The sequence below is a fragment of the Castor canadensis genome, chromosome 10 (genome assembly GCF_047511655.1).
Source record: "Castor canadensis chromosome 10, mCasCan1.hap1v2, whole genome shotgun sequence".
NCBI lineage: Eukaryota > Metazoa > Chordata > Mammalia > Rodentia > Castoridae > Castor > Castor canadensis.
The window spans coordinates 141,148,056-141,159,159 of record NC_133395.1 but is presented as its reverse complement, the minus strand read 5'-3'; the positions used below and the strand labels follow the sequence as shown (position 1 = coordinate 141,159,159).

The 11,104-nt window shown below is 44.1% G+C and overlaps 1 protein-coding gene across 1 annotated transcript; it reads right to left on the bottom strand.

Annotated features, from left to right (window-relative positions):
- Nucleotides 1-754: 754 nt before the first annotated feature.
- On the bottom strand, nt 755-10,770 carry Vhl (von Hippel-Lindau tumor suppressor). Its single transcript, XM_020167565.2, is given in 4 exon segments — nt 755-4,818; nt 4,820-4,983; nt 7,251-7,373; nt 10,337-10,770. Coding segments are annotated over 4 exon segments (645 nt in total). The 5' UTR covers nt 10,662-10,770; the 3' UTR covers nt 755-4,785.
- Nucleotides 10,771-11,104: the final 334 nt, after the last annotated feature.

Sequence of the window (11,104 nt, the reverse complement as noted above, 5' to 3'; positions counted from 1 at the left end):
GATGACTGGGTTTTTGTTTTTGCCTTTCAAAAAGAGTTTAATAGGACTGGAGGTGTAGTTCAAGTAGCTGCTTTGCAAGTGTGAAGTGGCATCTTCAGCATTGCTTTCTGTTTTTCATCTAGTTTTCAGGCCATTCTTCTTAACTCCATTATTCTCTCTGCCTCTCTGGTGAGGCTATCTGTCTCCTCCTCACCTTCTTTATTTTCCACATCTGTCTCCAGATGTCTGCAGAAGCTACTCATTGGCTCTAGAAAGATGGTAAAAGATGGAAGACTTACTGGGATCCTCTCAAATATGGAGACTGGCTTGAGGTGAACTCTGGACAAGCGTGCTGATGCCCAGACATCACCTTGCACTCCCAATGCTATTATTTTGAGGCATTTACAAAATCCATTGAGCCTAAAAGTTCTCCTCCACTGCTGTGGACTTGGCATCTCTGCAGTTTCCTGAATGTAGAGTTGCTAGAGCTTCTCCAACTTCTCTTCCCTTTGTCTTCACCTGCAACTGACCTCACTGCCAGGTTGGGAAGTTATTCTAGGTATCAGCCTCTTGAAGATACAGCTGCTCACTCTCACAGGGATTACAGAATCTGCACTACCTCTATGCTTGGCCTTGGTGACATGGACTCTTTTCTTCCTCTGTAAAGTCTGGGCTATCATATTTCTATGAAGCTTTCAAAGAATGGTTTGGTTTAGAAGGGTTTTTTGTAGGTTCCCCCATGATTATGGTTTTTCCTGAGATTTAGACAGGCTGAAATTTTTTTTTTTTTTTTTTTTTTTGGTGATACTGGGGCATGAACTCAGGGTCTATACCTTGAGCCACTCCATCAGCTCTTTTTTTTGTGATGAGTTTTTCAAGATAGGGTCTCTTAAACTATTTGCCCAGGCTGGCTTCAAACCGAGATCCTCTTGATCTCTGCCGCCTGAGTAGCTAGGTTTACAGGTGTGAGCCACCAGCACCCAGGAAGTCTGAGATTTTTTTTGCAAATGCCTAGATGACTTATAATACCTAGTACAATGTTAATGCTGTATTAGGTATTCCTGAATGTCAGACGAATATTGGAGCATCAGGTGACCCAGTGACTACTAGAAAGTAGGATTGAGGTGCTAAGAATGGCCTACAGAAATCTAGCACTGAGAATCAAACCCATGGCCTATAAATACTAGGGAAAATGCTCTACCACTGAGCTATATCCTCAACCCAAAATGCAGAAATGTTTTTGTTTTTGAACTCAGAGGCTCACCCTTGCTAGGCAGGCACTCTACCACTTGAGCCACACTCCCCCAGCCCTGCAGTTTTGTTTTGTTTTTTTTTTGGCAATACTGGGGCTTGAACTCAGGGCCTACACTTTGAGTCAATCTGCCAGCCCTTTTTTGTGAAGGGTTTTTTCAAGATAGGGTCTGGAGAACTATTTGCCCAGGCTGGCTTTGAACCATGATCCTCCTCATCTCTGCCTCCTGAGTGGCATGAGTCACCAGCGCTTGGCATTTTTGAAACAGGGTCTCCCTATGTAGCCCAAGCTGGCCTTGAACTTGAGATCCTCTTGCTTCAGCCTTCTGAGTGCTGGGATCACAGGTGTGCAACACCATTCCTGGCTCCTTGCTAACCTAAAAGTATGTGAAAAGTTCCCCACTAATATTCATGTGCCAAGAGGGCAAAGCACTGATATGTATTTCATCTTTTTTTTTTTTTTTTCTGTGAAGCCTGGGGGTTCTCACAGGCCAGGCAAATGCTACCCCTAGTTCATATTTTTTTAGTGTACTGATTCCCAGTCCACTGCCCTCTCCCCTTTGATGCCCCCCCACCCCGCCCCCTGCCAGTATTGGGGTTTGAACTCAGGGCCTCTTGCTTGCTAGGCAGGTGCTCTACCACTTGAGCCACTCTGCCAACCCCCCTTTGATTCTCAGTGTAACTGCTGGTGAAAATATTAACCACATACCTTTTTTGGTTCTATTTTCATAGGGAAAAAACCTTGTTGGCAATGTGAATTGCTTTTCTTCTCAACATTTTTTGCATTGCTTCAATCTTCTAATGGTGATATTTAATTTTTATAAGCAAAACAAAACTAGAACAATGTTGAAAAAAAAAAATCCAGGGTTGGAAAAAGATGACTTACTCACTTATGTTTGCTCCTCCCTCCCCACCCTAAGCCATTGAGCAAACACAGTTTTCAAAACTTTCCAAGAAGAAAGAGCCAGGTTCAAATAATGCAACACACCCTACCTGTTTCCTTTACTCAGCACCATTTAATGTATTAAAGGACAGCTTTTTAAAAAAACTCAGAATAGGAAACATCACAGTCTCTTAAGAATAATACATATTAATACATTCACAAGATTCCAAATGAAAAACAAATATTACTCATGTTACAGATTTCCAATCTTCCTGACCAACAAAAAAACACAGTATGCAAACTGCATATCTTAACAGGTAACTATGAAATCTTATTTTGACAAAGACAGGTTTTTTTGGGTTTTTTTTGTTTTGGGGAGGGAGTTTAGTCAGACTATGTAGCCCACGCTACATAATCTTGCCTCAGCTTCCAGAGTACTAGGAGTGCTACAAAGACAAGTTTTAAAAAAATACAACCAGGCTGGTGGAATGACTCAAAATGGCAGAGCACCTAGCAAGTGTGAGGCCCTGAATTCAATCCCCAGTACTGCCAAAATGACAGTAACAATAATAATAAAAACAATACTGAACTGCAGCACCATGTGACTTCCTTAAATATCCTCAATCCCACTCTAGATGGTTTATGGAACTCATGGCCTCCACATTTCTGTATTCCCACCCAACATTTGAACCAAAAATTAAGTGTTTATACATGTGTCATTGAATGAGAACTACCATGACATGCTTAAAACAAAAAGCCAATGTATTCAACAATGTATTCAATGTTGAATGTTGAAAGAGGAGACTAAGCTTAGGTGACACTTAAGAGGTAGTAGGGAAACTGGACAGCATTTGTTACTTCACTCTGATTTTAGCACATAGGATTATGCCCAAAGGAACTAGGGATAACCTACCATTAACTATAAAAAGAAGACAATACTAATGTTTATGAAAAGCTTATAACATACGAAAATATTTAAGTTATAAAATTAAATGAAAAAGTAGTATTAAAAAACTGTATATACTAGTATAATCTCAACTACGTCAAATCAGCCAATCAAAATATGCCCTTGGAAGGATGAAAGAATAATTCAAAAGGTTAATGGTGGCTGTATTTAAGTGTGAATCTACAGTGATCTCTTTTTTTTTCTTTCTTTCTTTTTGGTGATAGGATCTCACTATGTCACCCAGACTGATCTTGAATTCCAGATCCTCCAAACTCAGCCTCCCAAGTACTGGGATTACAGTTGTGAACCACCATTCCTGACTCAACAATGATCTGTCTTCTTTTCTGTCTTTTCTAAATTTTTCTTTACTAGGGGTAACTGGGGTTTGAACTCAGGGCCTCATGCTTGCTAGAAAACTGCTCTACCACTTGAGTCTCGATCCTAGTCCTTTTTGCTTTTATTTTTCAGAGAGGGCCTTTTGTTCAGAACTGGCCTCAGACACAATCCTCATATCTCTGTCTGCTGGGTAGCGGGGATTATAGAGGTGCACAACCACACCAACTGTTTTTTTTTAAACTAATTAGTTACAAAAAAGAATGATGTAAGTATTAAATTTAATACTTTTAAATCCAGCCTAGAAGAAAGCACATGTACAACTATAAAACTTTAAAACATTCTAGGCTATTCTGTGAACCAGAAATTTAAAGTAACTGGCCTGAGTGTAGAATGCTTCATCATCTTCTCCACCTGGGTAAAAACGTAACCATCCTGCTGATGGAAAATGCTGAAACAGAGAGATTGAGGCAGAAAAATCATTAGTCTGAGGCCACCCTGCGGTTACATTATGAAACCCTGTGTCAAAGAAAAAAAAAGCCAACCAAATGGAAATGCCATGGAGTTATAGAAAGGAACAGAACTACCCACATCTATCTAGCAACAACTTATCTAAAGTACAGGAGCTGTTTCACACTAGAATCAAACATGAGTATGGCTCTTCCCTGCTATTTTCTATGTAGATGTCAAGTTATAAAAATGCTATGATGACAGCAACTAATTTAATATCAGATTTAGAAACAGAAACAAAAGTGTTGCTACAAGAGTGCACCAAGGAAAGTGAAGACTTGGAAAATTAGAAAAAGTGCTTTCTATAAAAATGAAATCTCTTTCAGATGTCTGTTTACTTATATACACTTTAAGGCCTCCCTTCTCTCCTCCAACAAAAGAAGAGGCCAACTCTCCAAACATGTCTGTTTATCCAACAATCATGGAATGAAGGCTTATGTGTTAGGCATTGGCCCTCTAAGAGGAGAAAGGCCTGACCCTGCCTCAAGGACATCTCGCTCTTCCCAAAGCAAGAGGTGGACACCTCACCAACCACAATACCCTCATTAAAAGTGCACACCACTGCTTCTTGTGACTAGAGGACATGCTGCAAATCTCATCATATTACTTACACAAACATCCTTATGCTGAAACTTTCCTGACTTACCAAGAGGCAAAACCACAACTACTTTCTCCTGATGAGTATTTAGAAAGAGCAGGGATTCAGTGACACTTTGCCCTAAACATCACAAAGCCCACTGAAGTCAGTTAACTTTCTTTTAAGCAATACAGCATACATTACTCCATGAATGAGGTCCTTTGAACCCAAGAGTAAGTGACCCAGTCCTATACCTAATTAAGACTCATTAATACCATCAAAAAGTCAGACGCAGAAATGCTAATTTCAATTAAATTCTTTAGTTTCCTCTTCCAGCCTGTTGATTTTCAATGTGCTCCTGCGTCAGCCGCTCCAGGTCTTTCCGTACATTGGGGTGGTCTTCTAAATCTTCATAAAGTGACCTGACGATGTCCAGCCTCCTGTAGTTCTCAGGTTTGACCAGGCTTCGCACAACCTGGAGGCACCGCTCTTTCAGAGTATACACTGCAAGGGTAGGAAACCACATCCTCAGTAGCAGGGTCAGGCCTCAGGACAAGGGATGAGCAAAAGCTCTGCCAACCACAGCAACTACATTACTTTAGCTTAAAAGATAAAAAAGGTGACAGGCGCCAGTGGCCCACGCCTGTAATCCCAGCTACTCAGGAGGGAGCGATCAGGAAGATTGAGGTTTGAAGCCAGCCTGAGCAAATAGTTTTCAAGACCTCATCTTCAAAATACTTAACACAAAAAGGAGTGGTGGAGTGGCTCAAGGTGTAGGCCCTGAGTTTAAGTCAGAGTATTGCAAAAAAAAAAAAAAAAAAAAGATGAGCACATGTACTGTGGCAGTGGTATGTCAACAGGTGCCTCACAGTATTCATGTCCTTGTATAGTAACTTCCCCTTAAAAATGAGCTGGGCCACGGGGTGCTGGCGGCTCACACCTGCAATCCTAGCTATTCAGGAGGCAGAGATCAGGAGGATCTAGGTTCAAAGCCAGTCTGGGCAAATGGTTTTGAAAGACCCTATCTCAAAAAAACCCATCACAAAAAAGGGCTGGTGGAGTGGCTCAAGGTGAAGGCCCTGAGTTCAAACACCAGTACTGCAAAAAAAAAAAGAAAAAGAAAAAGAAGAAGAAAAGAAAGTGAGCTGGGCCTGTGATTTGCTTCAACCACTGAATGTGGATCAAGTGACACTAGCAACTCAGTCTAAGACCTGGCAATTTCTGCTTTTCCACTTTTGGGACCCTTGAACTACGGTACTAGAGAGACCACGCCAAGAGAGACAGTCCCTAAAATGCCTTGAATGACAGACGGCCCAGACCCCAGGCAAACTGCTGCCAGAAGGCAGCCAAACCAGAGACTACAAATCAGCAAAAAAAAAAAAAAAAAAAAAACTTAGCTTAACTCAGCCCAGCCTGCAGAATTGTAACAAGTAAAAATGGGTATTGTTATTTGTTGGGATGGGTATCACATGGCAATAGATAACAAAAACAGTGTGCACTTTGGGTTAATTCCATTCTTATTTCACACTCACTAGGAAACTTTCTCTTTAAACATTCTATAAGGCAAAATTTACCAAATTTAAGCAATGGTCTTCTTTGTATACACACTTCTTTATTTTTGTTTTATACAAAAATAAAAGGGTAGCATTATATTAAAAGGCTAGTCTTAAATTCGTAATCCTCCTGTCTCGGCCTCCTGACTGCTGGGATTACAAATGTGTCCACCATACCCAGCTTATCCACTTTCTTAAAACAGGATCTATGCATACATATTAGTTTGCACTTACAAAGCTACAGGTATTTGAGCTTTTTGTGGAGGGGGAAGAGTGTGAGAAAGGGTTTGGCTATTGTAATCTAGACTGGTCTTTTTTTGTTTTTTTAGACTGGTCTTGAACTCATGATCCTACTGCTTCAGCCTCCTGAGTATCTAAGATTACAAGCAAGCACCACCACACTAGTCTGGGTTTTTTACTCAAAAGAACATCAGTTTCTTAGGGCTCAAGCTAGTAAAATCATTTTAGCTTCAAACAAATAGTGAACTATTTGTTTTTTTTAAACCTCTGACACTGAGCTTAACTGGATTAAATTAAAAATATAACGTCATGGAGATGGAGATGTAGCTCAAGTGGCAGAGCGTCTGCCTTGCAAGCTCAAAGTCCTTTGTTCAAATCCCAGTATTGTCAAAAATACACACACACACCCCTCAACAACAAATAAGCCATGATATCTTATTCTCACACTTTGTCTCTGGGACTCCAGGGCGCAAGACTGTTCTGAGGTCAGGGAACCTCAAGGCATTCACAATTCTATAAGCAGATTCTTCAGACCATCTCTTAGGAGCCCAAAGCAGGTTGGGTGCCAGTAGCTCATGCCTGTAATCCTAATTACTTGGAAGGCTAAGATCAGGACTGTGGTTCAAGGCCAGCCTGGACAAATAGTTCACAAAACCCTGTCTCTGAAATAACCAGAGCAAAATAGACTGGAGAAATGGCTCAAGTGGTAGAGTACCTGCTTTGCAAGTGCGAAGTCCTGAGTTCAAACCCCAGTTCCACCAAAAACAAAACAAGAGCCCAAAGCACTTTTGAAACACCACATTCTTGTTCAACACAGCACATATATAAATAAAATACTCCCACTTTATTTATGGTGGAAAACAGAGCCTTATAAAAAGGCTGGCAAAAATTAGTAAGAACGCTTTCCTTTAAGACTATCCTCTACTCACTACAATAGCCAACCTTAACTTTTTAAGAAGTAAAACTGAAGATCAGTACCTGGCAGTGTGATGTTGGCGAAAATAGGCTGTCCGTCAACATTGAGGGACGGCACAAACAGTTCAGTCTGGTTAACCAGGAGTCCATCATGCGTCCCCGCGTCTCGGAAGAGCCAGAGGTGACCTGTTAACACAGGCAGAGGCTGTTAAGGAGCCGCAGGTCTGAGTCACGCCTCTCTTCTCTATCCCCCATACCACATGAAACACTTGTCTCTCTCTGGTTAAATGTCATACCAAGTCCTTCCAGTTGCATTACAACAGCAATCCTTAGAAAAGATCCATTTACAAATGAGAAAACAGATATGAGGAAAGCAAACTACTTGTTCAAGACAATAGAGACAGAAAGTAAATCTGCAACAATGGTGAAAAAGCAAGGCCTAGGTAAAGTAAGTGATTGCAAATCACAAAGACTGCAATCTGTAAGGGAGAAGACCACTGAGTCCTCAAATCTGTGCTTCTTAAAAACCAGGAGATAGCCAGGCAACAATGTCTCACAAATGAAATCCTAGCTACTTGGTAGGCTGAGCTCAGGAGCATTGTGTTTTGAGGCCAGCCTGGGCAAAGAGCTTGAGAGACCCCCCATCTCCAAAAACTCAAGAGAAAAATGGGCTAGAGGTGTGGCACAGGAGGTAGACTACTGCTTTGCAAGTGCAAAGCCCTGAGTTCAAACCTCCTCCCACCAAAAACCAAAAACAACCAGGAGATGCAAAAGTAGCATGCTGAGAGAGTGGGCAAAGAGAAAAGGGTATATGCTGTATGAATGGGCAAAACTAATGCACGATGAGAAAAGCTTTATTAGAATGGGTAGGTGGTCATGGGAAGGAAGGGGTTGATCAAGAAGGGGCAGGAGGGACCTCAGGGCATCATGGAAATGTTCTAATCTATACTTGATCTAAGTGTTGCTATAACTGCCAAAATTCATCAAGCCCTAAGATCTGTGCCTTTTACTGTGTAAATCATGCATGAATTTTCACATTCCAAAAAAGGAGGGTGGGTAGGGACATGAGGAAGGAGACAAACTGTCAGAACTAAGATTTTATTTAAGGAGAAAAGAAGCTGTCTTAAGATAAATATAGCACTTCTTCCGGAGGTATAAACTTATTTGAAGATTTTGGGGAAAGTTTAGGAAATATAAACTGGTTTAAAAAAAAATGTTTTTCATTTGTTTGTTTTTTGGAACAGGGTCCTGCTATGTAGCTCAGGTTGGCCTCCAACTCTCTATCCTTCTGCCTCAGCCTCCTGAGTGCTGAGATTACAGGAAGATGTGCCACCATGTCCAGCTAGTGAATTTTTTGTTGTGATAAAATATATAACAAAATTTCCATTTAAACTTTTCTTTTCTTTTTTCTTGAGACATAGTCTAGCTATGCTGCCCTCAAATCTCAGACTGACCTCACATTAATGGGCTCAAGTGATATGCCTGCCTCAGCCTTCAAAGTCACTACGACTACAGGTATGTACCACCATGTCTGGCAATTTTAACTATTTTTACACGTACCATTCAGTGGCATTAGCACATCCACATGGTAATTTTTTTTATTTTGGCGGTACTGGGGTTTGAACTCAGGGTGGTATGCTTGGTAGGCAGACACTCTAACACTTGAGCCACACCCCTATCCCTTTCGGCTTTTAGGTATTTTTCCAATAGGGTCTCCATTTTATGCCTGGGCAGGCCTGGACTTCAATCCTCCTATTTATGATTTATGCTTCAGCATAACTGGGATGACAGGTGCACACTACCACACCCAGCTATGGCAGAGATAGGATCTCTTGAGCTTTTTGTCCACAGCCTTGAGCCTCAGTCCTCCAGATCTCCTGCCTCCTAAGTAGTTAGGATTACAGTCCTGACCACTGTGCCCAGACACATGGCAAGTAATTTAAAACATATTTTTATATTAACTCAGGCAAAGATAAATTTTGAATACAAAATTCAAACAATTTCCTACATGCAATAGATTACAAAAATACTGACTTCTGGAAGTATTGTGTTTTTCCTCATCAAATACTACAAGTCTGGTGGAAAAGATTGAGACAGTGTGTCTCATGCAGTACCCTCTGCCTTGTGGTGATGCAGCAAGGCCACCTCACCAGATGCGGAACAGATGTGGTCTCTTGACTTGGATTTTCACACTCCAGAACTCTAAGAAATTTTTCTTATAAATTAAAAAAAAAAAAAAAAGAGATTGAGAAGCATGAGCCTATTAAGTACACCATCCTCAAGGAAGAAAAGACCCCTAAGAAAACCCAGGGCTACTGTGCGTCAAGGCCATGGGAAGATCAGCGCCTCTCCATCTGGTCTCCCCTCACCTGCAGAACTACTCCCAGCCACTCTGCAACCTGGGCATGCTTTTCAGTATGCAACTGGCAATGTCAATCACCTTTTGAGCCCCGGGAACCGTGGCTCACGCCTGTAATCCTAGCTACTTAGGAAACAGAAATCACGAGGATAGCGGTTCAAAGCCAGACCTGCCAAATAGTTCCTAAGGCCCTATCTAGGAAAAACCCATCATAGAAAAGGGCTGCATAGAGCGCCTACCTAGAAAGCGTGAGGCCCTGAGTTCAAAACCCAGTGCCGCACCTTTTGACGTTCCTCTCCCGCCATTCCATATCTACACCCCCGCCCCCTAACCCTCCAGGTCTCAGCACGCGCGGTCCCTCTCTCCCCAACTCAACTCCTTCTGTGGGGTGGCTGAGGCCCACTCACCTGCTCCCCTCCCCAGGGGCAGGCGCATTGCATGGAGCCCCCGTCTGCGGGCGGGGTGCCCGGTTCCCGCTCCCACAGCCCGCGGAGCCCCGTTCCTATCGCTGCAATTGGGGACTGTGGTCTCCAAGAAGGCAGGGACCCCAGGAGGAAGTGGACCACAGGAGGCGTCGGGGCCCGCGTTCGGGACGGACGCGACACTTCTGGGGAGGGGTATGTGCGCCCGGAAGGGAAAGCCCTTCCCAGGCCAGCGGCGTCTGTCCCCACCTCTGCGGCCTCCGCTCCTCGCCCGTAAAACGGGAAGGACTGTCATTCCCGAGTTTTCTAGGACGGGGCGATGGGGAGGCAGGCCGGGATATGGTGGTCGCGGGTACCGAGCCGCGTACCTCGGTAGCTGTGGATGCGGCGGCCCGTGCCCGGCGGCAGCGTCGGGTAGGGCTGCGGCTCGCCGTCAAAGTTGAGCCACACCGGCAGCACGACGCGCGGGCTGCGGTTGCAAAAGATGACCTGGGAGGGCTCGCGTGAGTTCACCGAGCGCAGCACGGGTCGGGGACGCCGGGCCTCCATCTCCTCCTCGACGCCCGACGCCTCCGAGTCCGACTCTTCCGGGCCGGACCCCTCGGCGCTCGAGCTCTCCCGACCGAACTCCTCCGGGCCGTACTCTTCGGCGCCCTCCTCCGCTACTTCGTCTTGGGCCGCCTTCCGGGGCATTTACTTCGGGAGCCAAGACAAGACCGTTCTGCTCGTCTCGGGATTCGCGGGTCGGATGCAGGCGGGGCGGAGCATGCGCGCATGTGTGCGTGCGCGCTCCCGGTAAGGCACGCGTACTCGCCGCGCGCCCTCGACGGGGATAGAAAGCACCAGTAGAAATGGCCCGCAGGAGCCCGCGCGCATGCTCAGTTGGATCCTCGAGTCGGAGGCGGGGCTTGGGCAGAGCCAAGCCCTGACAGAGACCGAGCCGAGGCTCCCCATCATTGCATTTCCACTATAAATTTCTCCCTCCACCCAAAGATATTTTTTCTTATTGGCGTACATTGGATTGTACTTAGTAAGGGGCTTCAGAACATGTCCATAGATGCCTGTAATGTAATTTGATCATATTCACCCCCTGGCCTCTCTCCACCTTTTCCCTTCCCCTTCCACCTGCCTGGTAG